Source organism: Leucoraja erinacea, chromosome 2 (genome assembly GCF_028641065.1).
Source record: "Leucoraja erinacea ecotype New England chromosome 2, Leri_hhj_1, whole genome shotgun sequence".
NCBI lineage: Eukaryota > Metazoa > Chordata > Chondrichthyes > Rajiformes > Rajidae > Leucoraja > Leucoraja erinaceus.
In genome coordinates, this window is record NC_073378.1 from 39,362,560 (window position 1) to 39,377,422 (window position 14,863).

The 14,863-nt window shown below is 40.6% G+C and overlaps 1 protein-coding gene across 1 annotated transcript in view; it reads left to right on the forward strand.

The window, feature by feature from the left end:
* cubn (cubilin (intrinsic factor-cobalamin receptor)) overlaps positions 1-14,863 on the forward strand; it is a 239,566-nt gene that overhangs the window by 101,025 nt on the left and 123,678 nt on the right. The window contains 4 exon segments of the mRNA XM_055649570.1: positions 12-193; positions 4,771-4,927; positions 5,010-5,126; positions 10,392-10,505. Coding sequence (XP_055505545.1) covers positions 12-193; positions 4,771-4,927; positions 5,010-5,126; positions 10,392-10,505 — 570 coding nt within the window.

A 14,863-nucleotide genomic window follows, 5' to 3' on the forward strand; every position in this document is an offset into this window, starting at 1 on the left:
TGCTTTTTCAGGTTGTGGTGGAATTGTTACAGCCCCAACAGGAGAGATCCACTCACCAAACTACCCAAATCCTTATGGGATTAATGTGGATTGTTCTTGGGTCATCAGTGTCGATACGCACTACAGCATCTTCATTCACTTCTTGGACTTTGATCTTGCACATCAGCAATCATGTGATTATGAATATTTAGCCGTAAGTATGAAAAAAAAACCAATATCATCATAAGGGAGTTTGGAAATGGCTCAAAAAGATTGTTAGTGTTTGTTATTTTTTAAGTCGAGGTCAGGAGTATTTTATTGTCATATGTCCCAGATAGAACAAAGGCATTCTTACTTGCAACAGCACCACAGCATATTGTCATATATATGGTCAGCAAATTGATCAGCATATTCTGTATTACAAATAGAACATAAAACGGTACAGGTTAATTTCTTTCTGCCTGTATTTCATCCACATCTCTCCATTCCCTGCATATCCATGTTCGATGCTAAAAGCCTATGAAACACCACAATTGTATGTGCTTCCATTACCTGCCCTGCCCTACACATTTCCTTTAAACGTTTCTGCCATTAAAGCCATACTCACCAGTCTTTAACATTTCCTCCCTGGGAATAAAGTTCTGACTGTCTATCCATCTGTGCCTCTCGAAATTATATATATATATATATATATCGTTTGCAGTTTGCATCTGCAGTTTCTGTGTCATCTGAAAAGTTTTAAAGACAGATTATCAACTTGTAATGTTATTTCTGAAGCATCGGAGGCTGAGGGGTGATCCTATATATATCTATATAGGGTCACCCCTCAGCTTCCGATGCTTCAGAGCTAACATTACAAGATGATAATCTGTCGTTAAAACTTTTCAGATGACCCAGAAACTGCAGATGCTGGAATCCTGAGCAAAAAACAAAGTGCTAGTGGAACTGTTTGCTAATCACCCCATTACAGAAAGAATGTGGAGGCTTTTGAATTTTAAAGGAGATGTATAGGGCAAATTTTTACTTAGGTGGTGGTGGGCGCCTGGAACGCATTGCCAGGTGTGGTGGTGGAGGCAGATCCAATAAAGGTCTTTAAGTGGCTTTTTGATAAGCACATGGAATATGCAGGGAATGGAAGGGTATGGATCATGTGCAGGTAGATGAGTTTAGTTTCTCTTAGCATTGTGTTCGGCACAGACCTTGAGGGCGGAAGGACCTATTCCTGTGCTGTACTTTTCTATGTCTATGAACTCAGCAGGTCAGGCAACATCTGGATGGAATGGACATAAGATGTTTTGGGTTGGAATCCTTCTTCAGACTGGGCCAGTGGTTTGAGGTCAGTCCAAAAAAGGGTCTGAACCCGAGAAATCATCTCTCTGTTCTCTACACAGATGCTACACTGATCTGCGCATTCCTCCAGCATATTGTTTTATGCATTAAAACTTTTGATTCAGGTGATTTTTTTTTTCTGTTTCCATCTTCAAGATGCTTCATGACCTTGGATAGAAAATTGGATAGTTATATGGACGGGAAAGGAATGGAGGGTTATGGTCTGAACGCAGGTATACGGGACTAGGGGAGAATACGTGTTCGGCACGGACTAGAAGGGTCGAGATGGCCTGTTTCCATGCTGTAATTGTTATATGGTTATATGGTTATATGACCTGCTGGGCATTTCTTGTGTTTCTGTTCCCGATGTCCAACAACCGGAGAATATACTTTCTGTGTCATAAATTAAACTGTAATATTTTGTGCTAATTGGGGATAGATTTAGAATGGCAACCTATTTTATTTAATTTTTCTAGTTAAGCAATAGTAGGTGTAAATTTCAGCTTTGATGCCGGCATGTTAATAATCAGTAAAATCAGGTTTGCAAATTCCTGGCATTTGTTCAAGTGCTGAAACAGAGACTCTCCATTTTTGTTTCTGTCGAGCATAGAAACGTCTTACATTTGCTTTGTGTTATACCTGACCTTAGATTGTTTTATTCTAATGGGTACAAATGCTGGGTAAAAAGATCAATTATTGTGCTGGCAATTCTCACCCTCATTATCACTAAATCACCCCATCCCCCCAAAACTAAATTAAGAAATATCCTCAATGCTAATTTTCAGAAAGAGTAAGGAGACCTGGTGATCGCATAGTTTGCCAGAATTGAAATGGGTGTAATTTAAACCTGGTCTTATACTGTTTAGAACATTGTATGCTCCTTATTTATATATTTTGGCCTGCATTTGAAATTAGTGCAGTATAGATAAACATGGGGTTGGGTACTTTCCCTTCCACCCGATACCCCCCCAAACCCTCCCAATGCTACTGCCCACCACTCCCCATACCTACCCCCTCTCCCCCCCACCCCCACTCCCATTTCCTTTATTTTAGCTCAAATATGTCAATGTGTCAGTTTTGCCAGTTTCCTCTCAGCATTCTGTCGCTTTTGTTTAAGGTTAAGCCAGGCTAATATATACTATGGAAATACTTGCACTTAACTCTTGGAAACTCAAGATAAAGATTTGTGGCAGATCCTTAGAAACGTAAAACAGGAAGTTTCTCTGGAAATGATTATAGAGACTGCATCCTCTAAGGCTGTTTTTCAGCACAGTGTTAATTATATCTACCAATGGAAAATTGAGTTTTTCACACAGCAGCATCCTGTTTGTTAAAACATATAGCAGGGTTACTGATTTTATTTTGCTGTTCCAAATGATCAGCACACAGTGAAGCAGGCAGCCTGATGAAATTGAGGTTGAGAAGATCACATCTTTAGGCATTCTCCATTGATACTATTTTTGAATCAATGGCACAGCTGCAGAGTGCCAGAGGGGCTCACAAAAAGGAGGGCAAACAGGCCAGATTATCTTAAATTTATATGTACCATGTGTCAGGAGTTTCCTCCATGCACATAAAAGGCAATGTGGTCACTGGAAATCAATCTTAAGTATCAGAACCACATGTTCATTTTGTAGCTTTGCACATTTAACTCCAACTGATGAACAGCATGTGCCTTTTTATGGGATCATATTTTTTTAAATCTGTGCAGCATTTTGTATATAATAACAATTTGGAGGTAGAATTAATTGGAAGCTAAATGCTGTTTGAAGATCTCTACAATAATAGAAATGTAAAGAAACCTGAAAATATTATAATGAACAGCAGTATTTTCGTCACATAACCCTGGCTATCTACATGTTTGATGTGAGTTGTTGCAACTCACATTACCACTTTAAGGTAAGTGAGCTAACCTAACCAATTGACAATTATGGGCTCAATAGGTAGACTTTCACTCTTATTAAGTATAATTAAGTATAATTAAAGATTACATATTTTGCTGTTTTCCCTTTTCAGAAAAGTCGTCCTTGTTGTCGGATTTGCTATCGTGCAAACCATAAAGTGCGGGAGGAACTCAGCGGGTCAGGCAGCACTTGTGGAGGGAATGGAAGGCAATGGAACACTTTTCATTCCTTCCTCCACAGATGCTGCCTGACTCGGAGGGAAATACATCATTTCTCAAATTAAAATAATCAAAATTAGGTTAATAATCTTGCCAAATGCAGTTGGAGTTGCGGTTGGAGAAAAAAACTCACTGCTTTTATGGTGCATTCTCTTTGCACATAAAGGCCAAAATCCTCTGCACCCTTGGAAAAGAGGCTAATGTTGAAAATAATTTGTAGGGTAATTACTCTTCCAACAATCTGCATGATGAGCATCCAAACGGAATCAGTGTGTGGCAGTTATAAAATTAGCGTAATCTTTCTGTCTGCTTTTGGAATGCAATGAAGAGGTTTTACAGTGTGTTGAGCAAGAGATGGAATTTCTGGCAACAATCTGTTTTGTATTCTCGTTCAAGGATAAAATTTGTAGCACTCCCTTGCTGGGCCTCTAGAACCTTGATATGTCTGTACCAAAATAAATGAAAGCACTCTTTTCTTAAGTAGTTTGCATTGCAATTGAGTGTCAGGTTTAATATACAAATGTGTTTAATATACAAATTGAAAATTTGAGCAAACAACAATGTGCTGGAGGAACAGGAGGTCAAACAGCAGCTGTGAAGAGAATGGACAAAGAATACATTGCAAGTGATAGGGGATGAAATATTATTTAGTCAGAAATCCAATTAAAGATTTCTGAAACCGAAAGGATAGAGTCATACAGCGTGGAAACAGGACATTCAACTCAACTTGCCCACACCAACCAATATGTCCCATCTACACTAGTCCCACCTGCTTGCATTTTTGAGCATGTTTGACAGTGACAGTTTTCGTTGTCTCCAATGCATTTCGTTGTCTCTGTACTGTACACTGACAATGACAATTAAAATTGAATCTGAATCTGAATCTGAATCTGAAATGGTATGCCTTAGTTGGCAGTCAATTTATTTTCTCTATTTTATCATGAGGGGCTTGTAGTCCATACGATGGCATTTGCATTTTTTTGCCACAGTTTTGCCACTGAGCAGAACCTCTCTATTGAGAATTAATCCCATACCTTACAGAATGTTGATAGTTGAGGATCTATATAGCTAATTTCGGACTAACAATTTAGATATGCAATGAGTATGGGCATCCCTTTCGCTGACGGCAAATTCTTGTCCTTCACTCAAATAACTTATCCCTGTACTATTCTGAGCTGTAAAGGCAAAAGGGGAAAGTTTAAAGGAAATGTGGGGCAAATGTTTTTACATGGAGTTATAGGTGCCTGGAGCACACTGTCAGGAGTGGTGGTGGAAGCAGATATTATATTACCTATTGTAATCCATTCTAATCTCTGTAGTTGCTGTTGCTGCCTTTCTAGGTTTATGATGGTTCAAACGAAGCATCGCCTTTGTTGAGGAAGCTGTGTGGAAGCAAAGATCCAGAAGCGATCACCACCAGTCACAATGTAGTCTACATATATTTCCACTCACTAAACAGTTTTGACCATAGAGGGTTCAGACTGAGGTTTAATAAAGGCAAGTCAAATTAAAGTTTTGTTTTAGTATTAACAAAATTTCACTCGGAATGCTCTGCTTTCATGTTGCATTTTATTTACAGTGTGTGGGTCCTATATTGTTACTGATAATAACGGTGGAACTATTACATCACCTCTATATCCCAACAACTATTCAAACAATCAGAACTGCACCTGGACAATTCGAGCCCAGAAACCATGTACGTAACTCTATGATTGCTGTCAATTTCCTGTGTTTTTTTGTAAATTTATTCACAAGTAATTTTCATTTGTGTGTGTGTCTTGAGTTTAGGAAATGAATCACCAGCTATGATTTGTTTCAGTTAACTATGCAAGTCCTAAAGGGCCTGTCCCACTGCGGCGACCTAATTGGCGAGTTTAGAAAAGTTTGCCTTCGACTTATACGAGGTCCGAGGGGGTCTTTGTAACTCTCCTACATGCTCGAGAGTAGTCCCCGCGTACTCGAGGCCTCATCTAGGTCGCGGCGAAAAATGCCCGCGAGTAAAAAAATGTCGCCATGGGAAAAAAATCAATATTTTTTCACGCGTAGGTTTAGTCGAGGTAGGTCGTAGCAGGTCGTAATGCTATCATATGTTATCAAAGGCAATTGAAAGTAATCGAAGGTAGTCGAACGTAAAGCTCGTTGAGAAAAAAAAGGTAAGTATACCGACCGGTAATGTTAAATGCCCGCTAAATTTTATTAAAAGTTGTCTGGCTTCTTAAAAGTGTCTCCACTCCTTCTTCCCCCCCCCCCCCCCCCCCCCCCCCCCCCCCCCCCCCCCCCCCCCCCCCCCCCCCCCCCCCCCCCCCCCCCTTCCCTCCCCCCTTCCCCCCCCCCCCCCCCCCCCTTCTCCCCCCCCCCTCTCCCCCTTCTCTCCCCCCCCACCCTCTCCCCCCTCTCTCTCCCCCTCCCCCTCCCACTCTCTAAAGGACTTACCGTAACAGTGCCAGCCGTCTTTTACCTTCCTGTTCATCGGGGATGTGAATTTCAGTCAGCGCTCCCCCGCTTTCCCTGGCCCCCGCCTTTGCAATGTGTTTGTGTGTTGTGTGCAGACGGTCGATCCGGCTCGCGGTTTCATCGCTGACGGTCAATCCAGCTCGAAGTTTTTCAGGCGAATGCCCTCGAGCTTGGAGGTCGAAGACAGTCGCTGAAAAGTCGTGTTAGTGGGACAGGCCCTTAAGGGTTATTTTTTTAACTAACTTCTTACAAAACAGAAGGAAGTCATCCAGTCCACTGGGGGCACACTGGCTCCCAGCAGAGCAATCTATTTCCTCTGTCCTTTCCCTGCAGCCCTGCAACTTATTCACTCTCTTGTGCCCATCATCTGCCCTCTGACATAATAACAGAACATTCTGGAAATACTCAGCAGGTCAAGCCACATTTGTGAAAAGAGAAACAGAATAACTGTTTTAGGATAAAGGATCACATTTGATCCTCTTTGCCACTTACTTGGGCACACTTCGCTACATGGCCACAGAGAGATTGTGCTAAGTATGAAAAGTCGTGGTCAAAAACAAGTTGTGTTCTTGGGTCTGAGGCAGTGATGCTAACTGCAATACCTCCTTTACTTCAGCGCAGGAAGTCATGGACTGTTTTGCCTGTTGTTCTCCCGCTTTAGACAGACGCAAAATGCTGGAGTAACTCAGTGGGACAGGCAGCATCTCTGGAGAGAAGGAATGGGTGATGGTTCACGTTGAGACCCTTCAGGCGATTTAATTAGATGAACCCATTTGTTCTCACCAAGTCAGAGATATTAACTTTGTCCACTTATCCCTTTCCCACCTTATTTGCTCCCGAAAACAAATATGTTTGTACTCCTTCACTATTCTGACATACTTCCCGTTTGACTATTTTCATACCTAAGTGGATCCAGCTTTTTCTGTTTTTATTGACGATAGATTTATATGATTTTCATATAGTCTCACCCAATCACAGACAGTCCCTTTGTTCTCTCTACCCCTCCCCTGCAACTTAAACCACCAAGATTATCCGGCTGTCACAAATACCATTGGTGTTGAGAAGGAGATGAATATTGTTAATTATAACTGGAGCAATGTTAACAGAACAATGTGACTAAGGCAGTGAGAGAGGAAAACCCATTACTGGAATTGGGAAATGCAGAGCACCGCAGCTGCTGGAACTAAAAAATAACAGAGAATGCAGGAAATGTGCAGCAGATAAGGTAGATTAACTGAATTTAAATTCCACAGCTGCAACGATGGGATTTGAATTTTTGGAGAATTATTAGGACGGTACCAGTTTGGTAATTTAAGAACTGTTCCCTTGTTATTCGTTTAGTTTACATTGGGTATTGTCCCAAGACTGTCAGAAGCCTACTTTTACTGTTCATAAATTCATGAATGTAGATTGCAAGCAGAGTTGTAATTAATGAAAATTAAAACTGTTGTATATAGGTGACGGATACAACGGGTGCAATGCCTTAGAATGTCAAAATCCTTAGTTGGAGGGGGCACTTGTGTATCATCTATTAGCCCAGTCTAAATATTGTAGTGTAGGCATGCACCCAGACATTTCCTGAGGAGTTTTGAACGGAACTGTACTTTGGGCAATCCTCAGAAAATCTTTCCATCTATGATACGATTTTCTTTTCATTGCCAATCTGTGATCTATTAAACCTAAACCTCTACCTACTGACACTTCAGGCAAGCAAATTAAAATCATAAAACATAGAACGGTATGGCACTGGAACAGGCCCTTTGGCCCATGATATTTGTGCCAAACATGCTGCCAACTTAAACTAATCCTGGGGGGCTAGTGGAATCAAGGGATATGGGGAGAAGGCAGGCATGGGTTATTGATTGGGGACGATCAGCCATGATCACAATGAATGGCGGTACTGGCTCGAAAGGCCGAATGGCCTCCTCCTGCACCTATTTTCTATGTTTCTATGTTTCTAATCCCTTCTGCTTGTACGTGTTCCATATCGCTCCACACCCTGCACATTCACGTAACCATAAGATATAGTAGCAGAATTAGACCATTCAGCCCATTGAATCTACACCACCATTCAATTATGGCTGATCTAGTTTTCCCTAAGCCCATTTTCCTGCCTTCTGTTTATCTAAAAGCCTCTTGAGCACCACTCTCGTAACTTCTTGTACCTCAATCAATGGAAGCACATTCTAGACACCTACAACTCTGTGTAAAAAAACTATTCCCTTCATGTCTCAAGTCGAGAGTGTTTTATTGTCACATGTCCCAAAACGGAACAATGAAATTCTTGCTTGCTGCAGCACAACAGCTACAGTGCATTCAGAAAGTATTCAGACCCCTTCACTTTTTTCCACGTTTTGTTACTTTACAGCCTTATTCTAAAATGGATTAAATTTATTTTTTATCATCCATCTATAAACAATACCCCATAATATAAAAGCAAACACAGATGTTTAGAAATATTTGCAAAATAATTAAAAATAAATAACTGAAATATCACATTTACATAAGTATTCAGACCCTCTACTCAGTACTTTGTTGAGGCACCATTCAAGCTCTGTCAGGTCCGATGGGGAGCGTCGATGCACAGCTATTTTCAGGTCCCTCCAGAGATATTCGATCGGGTTCAAGTCCGGGCCCTGGCTGGGCCACTCAAGGCATTCACAGACTTGTCACAAAGCCACTCCTGTGTTGGCTTGGCTGTGTGCTTAGGGTCATTGTCCTGTTGGAAGGTAAACCTCTGCCTCAGTCTGAGGTCCTGAATGCTCTGGAGCAGGTTTTCATCAAGGATCTCTCAGTACTTTGCTCCGTTCATCTTTCCCTCGATCCTGAGTAGTCTCCCAGCTCCTGCCGCTGAAAAACATCCCCACAGCATGATGCTGCCACCACCATGCTTCACCATTGGTATGGTATTGGCCAGGTGATGAGCGGTGCCTAGTTTCCTCCAGACATGACACTTGACATTCAGGCCAAAAAGTTCAATCATGGTTTCATCAGACCAGAGAATCTTCTTTTGTTGCCTTTTTGCAAACTCCAAGCGGGCTGTCATGTGCCTTTTACTGAGGAGTGCCTTCCGTCAGGCCACTCTACCATAAAGGCTTCTGGAAGTTTCTCCCATCTCCACAGAGGAATCTGGAGCTCTGTCAGAGTGACCATCGGGTTCTTGGTCAAAACCCTGACGAAGGCCCTTCTCCCCCGATTGCTCAGTTTGGCCAGGCGGCCAGCTGTATGAAGAGTCATGGTGATTTCAAAGTTCTTCCATTTAAGAATGACAGAGGCCACTGTGCCCTTCGGGACCTGCAATACTGCAGAAATTGTTTCATACCCTTCCCCAAATCTGTGTCTCGACACAATCCTGTCTCAGAAATCAACAGATAATTCCTTCGTCTTCATGACTTGGTTTTTGCTCAACATGTACTGTCAACTACGGGATCTTATATAGACAGGTGTGTGCGTTTCTAAATCGTGTCCAGTCAATTTACTTTACCACTGGTGGACTCCAAGTTGTAGAAACATCTCATGGATAATCAATGGAAACAGGCTGCTCAATTTTGAGTGTCATAGCTAAGGGTCTGAATATTTATGTAAATGTGATATTTCAGTTATTTATTTTTAATTACTTTGCAAACATTTCTAAAAATCTGTTTTTACTTTTTTATTATGGGGTATTGGGTATAGATTGATGATAAAAAATATTAATCCATTTTAGAAAAAGGCTGTAACGTAACAAAATGTGGAAAAAGCAAAGGGGTCTAAATACTTTCTGAATGCACTGTAGGTAAACGTAGTACTCTGTGAACACCATAATAAAATATCTTTATTAAACTTACTCAATCTGACCTGATAGCTATGTCCTCTAGTATTTAACATTCTCGATCTGGGGGAAATGGCCTGACTGTCTACTCACTCAATGCCTCTCATAATTACATACATTTTTATTAGGTCATATCTCAGCCTCCAGAGAAATCAATGCAAGTTTATCCATTCCTCTATTCCAGTCTCCATCCTAGTAAACCTCTCCTGCACACTCTCCAAAGCTTCCACATTCTTCCTGTAATGGGTCAACCAGAACTGCCTCAAATTCTCCAAGTGTAGCCTGACCAAAGTTCTATAAAGCTCTATCTGGACTTCCTAACTCTTTCACTCCATGCTTCCTGGATGAATTGGACATTTGTCTTTCTGCTCTGCCCCCAGACTTCTTTAAGATTCAATTTTGGTCTTTCCAAAACCTCTGGCTTTCCAGCTGAGGGTTTTACAAAACATCTTCAAACAGTGCATGACACAGTTAACTTATGAAATTTATGATTGTGGAAACCTGTTTGAAAGCCAATGAAAGTGTTCCGTTTACTGCCTTTGAACATTAAAGATTTGTACGTACAATAGAAAGGCATTTCCTGTGGTTTAGAGGTAATGAAATAATTTGTGAAAGGAAATGTATCAGCTTATGGTTGGCATATAATAGGGTTTCTTCAGCAATCATTCCTCTTTTATTCTTCTCTCTTGTCCACAGTTAACCATGTTACAGTCTCATTCAGCGACTTTGCAATTGAAAACAGTGGGGCAGGCTGCTCAGCAGATGTTCTGCAAATCTTGGACAGAGACAACCATGGGGCTTCTTCTGTCGGTAAGTGCAGAGTTAACATTTTTAATTCTGTAGTGATAGCAACACCTAAACAAATCTTTTTTTAATGGAACTCGTGACAGTGGTTAATATCATGTACAGTATCTGCACATAGAGGATGGCCTGATTGTAATCACATATTGTCTTTCTGTTGACCGGTTAGCACGTGATGAAAGCTTTTCACTGTACCTAGCTACATGTGACAATAAAGTAAACTAAACTAAATCCAACTATCTTTATGTTATACATGAATGCATTATGAAGGCCAGCTCGAGAGGAATTTTAAAATTTACTCACAACTAATAATAAGCATGTGAGAATCATAGAATCTTACAATGAAGAAGGAGAGCTTTTCAGCCTGCAACACCCGTGTTGACATTTTGAAAGGCACGTCATGCCTCTACATCCACAGGAGACTGAGGAAATTCAGTATGGCTACAAAGACTTAGAACAAACTTCTATAGATCACGATAGAAAGCATACTTTCCGTTGCATCACAGTTTGGGGACAGCTCCACTCAAGACTGTAAGAAATTATGCCATTGACTCCATGTGCACTTCACGCTGCCTTGGGGAAGCAGCCAACATAATCAAAGACCAATCCCATTTTGGTCATTCCTACTTCTCCCCACTTTCTTTGGACAGAAGATACACAAACTTGAAAGTGTGTACCACCAGACACAGAAAGAGTTTCTTTCCCTCTGTGTTTAAGCTTCGGAACAGTCTTTCCATAAGCTGAGGTACAGAATGATTCTCCTCTACTTCATTGCGGACATTAGAATTTGTGTCTTGAATGTGGCGCTACTTTGCTCCAACTATTGCATTTGAGTTTCACTTGATTGTAAATATGTATAGTATTGTCTGATTTGAGTGGACAACATGCAAAACAGAGTTTTTTGAAGGTGTGACCATAAAGGTTGATGTAGAGGTATAGATGTTACATGTATGGATTTCAGCAAGGCTCCGCACGGTAAGCTGGTCTGGAAGGATAGATAGCATGGGATCTAACCTTCGCTTTCTGAAGTCGATCACAATCGCCTTTGTATTGGGAGAAAGTTTGTTGTCTTGACACTTGGACGCTAGATCTCCTTCTTGTACTCTGCCTCATCATCATTATCGAGCAGTGCTGGCTCGAGGGGCCAAATGGTCTACGCCTGCACCTATTGTCTATTGTCTATCATCTGCTATTGTGCCAGTGTTTCCAATATATCTTCCTTTGTTTCTCACCTGACACTGTTTTCAACTTACAATGAAGTTCAAGGAAATCAAGCTCATGAAAACAGGACATGCTGGAAATACTCAGTAGATCTGATGAAAGGTTCTTGTCTAGTAGTATTAACCACATTTTCTTCCACTTTTACTGCTGGTTGAGCGTTTCCAGATGTTTCTGTTTTTGTGTCATATTTCCAGTATATGTGGCTTTTTGATTTTCATGAACTAAATGTTGGCTTCTGACTCACCAAACTCACCAAATTAAGAAAATTATTTGCTACCTTAATTCTCATCTCAAATAAAATATTCTATTATTTCTTTCTTATCCACATCTTTTCAACCTCATATTATCATTCCTTTTCAATGATAAGTCATCAACTTGAAAATCAACTCAAGTTTGAAAATTTATCTCCACAAATGTTGACTGAATTGATAAAGATCTTCAACATCTTTTGGTTTTACTTAATTTTTTTCTGTCTTCCATCGTTTACAGTCTTTTTCATTTGTTTTTTTCTCATTTTCCCCTTTCTTTCTTAAAATGTCTCTCACATTAGTTTTTGATGAAATATCTTAGACTTGTGGTGTCAATTCTGTTTCTGTTTTCATGGACGTTGCCTTAACCACCATGTATTTTGAGGAGTTAGACAAAAATGCTGGATAAACTCAGCAGGTGAGGCAGCATCTATGGAGAGAAGGAATAGGTGATGTTTCGGGTCGAGACCCTTCTTCAGACCGATGTCGGGGGGGGGGGGTGGGGAAAAAAAAGAAAGGAAGAGGCGGTGTACAGTTGGAGGGAAGGCGGAATCACAGTGGGGCGGGCGGGGGGGGGGGGGGGGGGGGGGGGGGTCGGGTCGGGGGGGGTGGGGGCAGATAGAGAGGAGGTTGCTAAACTGTCTTTGGAGAGAGGGGAACTTCTTCAAAGTAGACATACATTGACGAGATTTCGCAGTGGAGTAAACAAAATGTTTAAGAAAGAACTGCAGATGCTGGAAAAATCAGTTAGACTTAAGGAAAGCCCCGGATAGTGGATATTTGACATAAAAAAACAGAAAATGCTGGGTAAATTCTGCAGGACAGACAGTAGGTATGGAAAGAGAAGCAGTTAACATTTCAAGTCTGAAGAAGGGTCTCGTCCCGAAACATCACCCATTTCCTTCGCTCCATAGATGCTGCCTCACCCACTGAGTTTCTCCAGCATTTTTGTCTACCTTTGATTTTCCAGCATCTGCAGTTCCTTCTTAAACATTTCAAGTTTAAGACCTTTCATTAGAAAAGATGCCTAATCTGCTAATGTTTTCCAGCATTTTCCATTTTTATTCCAACATTGACTATTTACTATTTTCACAGCATTCACAGCAATTAGCTTTTATTTTGCCCGAAGGAATAAGATTCTACAGGAAAACATATGGCTGCGCCAGAATGGCTGTTTGGCAGTAATTAAAAATCCTCACACCTTTAAAGATAGAAATGGAGAAATCCCAGGTTTTACTAAAAAAAAACCCTGCAGACTTTATGAAGTTTATAAGAATGGTAAATTCTGTATATACTCAGCAGATCATGCAGTATCCATGTAGAGGGAAATAATGGTTGATGACGTTTCATCAGAATAGAGAAAGAACATAGGAATCAAACATGTTTATATTTTCAGAGGATGGGGAGAGGTGGATAGGACAATGGTAATATCTGGGAACAGGTGGGGGCCAAGAGAGACTGAACAAAGGAAGATTAGACACAAGTGACTGCAGATGCAGGGAGCATCTGTGGAGTGATGAGGGATAAATCCCTCATCTGTGGAGGGATTAAACAGGCCTTTATTAAAATCTGACAATGTGCACTTTAACCACATGTGATCTTCTTCTATTATAAATCTCATATTGTGGAGTACAGAGGCAAATAAATAAATGATGGGTCTTTGTCCCACACATTATGGAGGGCACTGTAGCTCTCACCATTACTACAGTGTAAATCAGACAGCTATCACCAGAGATCATATGCACCCAGCTGAATGTGACAAGCAGCAATTTGTTTTTGGAGGAGACTGCTCCTCCAGAAGCTTTGCTTTAACACTGCTTCTTTGAGAGGTTTAAGATTGAAATATACAGAAAAGTCTGAAGAGACAGGTAAGAGATTGCAGCGTTTAAAGTTACTTCCAATTTTAAAAGGGAATGATAAAAATGTGACCAATATGAACAGTTTGTCAAAACTCAAAATATTTCCAGGAAACTGAACAGATCTCATTGTATAAAGTCACATGTTAGCAGTGCAAATGACGCAAATAATTAACATTGCAATCTAAGGCAATCTTGGCCTACAAAAGAACCATAGTATTACATCCAAAGAGGAGGTAAATAAAGTTGATAGTACTAGTGGCAAGCACATAGATCGAGAGCAGTTTAGAATATAGGAGAAAAAGATCATGAATTTATTAAGAGAAGAAAAATTGAGAATGCGAGTAATCTTGCATAAAAGTAGACTGCCAAAGCACCTAGAGGATGCTAGAATATGAACGTAAATGTTAGGCCCCATAGTCAGAAACATGAGAATTTATTATGGAGAGCAAAGAAACGTCAGACAAACATAAGTTAAACAAACTTCAGATGGACACAAAAAGCTGGAGTAACTCAATGGGACAGGCAGCATCTCTGGAGAGAAGGAATGGGTGACTTTTTGGGTGAAAGTCCTTCTTCAGACTCGACCCCCGAAACATGTCCATCTTCGGTTTAAGCCAGCATCTGCAGTTCCTTCCTACACATTAAACAAACTTCATTCCGTTTCCACAGAAGAGGACATTATTAATTCATCAGACATGCCAGGGAACTCAGTCTAGTGAAAAGGAGGAATTATTTTAAATTAGAATTAATTGGAAAAGATATTGGCAAAATGAATGCCATGTACCCAGTAATTCTGCTCGAGGCTTTGTGAAGGTGGTACCTAGCTTTCCTGTATGTCAGGATTATTCCGTTTGAACAGCATAGACTTCATATTCACTAGTCAAGAGTGTTTTATTGTCGTATGTCCTAAAATGGAACAATGAAATTCTTACAACAGGTATAAAAACATAGTACTCTGTAAACACATCCTATAGAGAGCAGTCCTGAACTAACTCATTGGAGACCTTTGGACTATCTATGATCAGACTTTACTGCACTG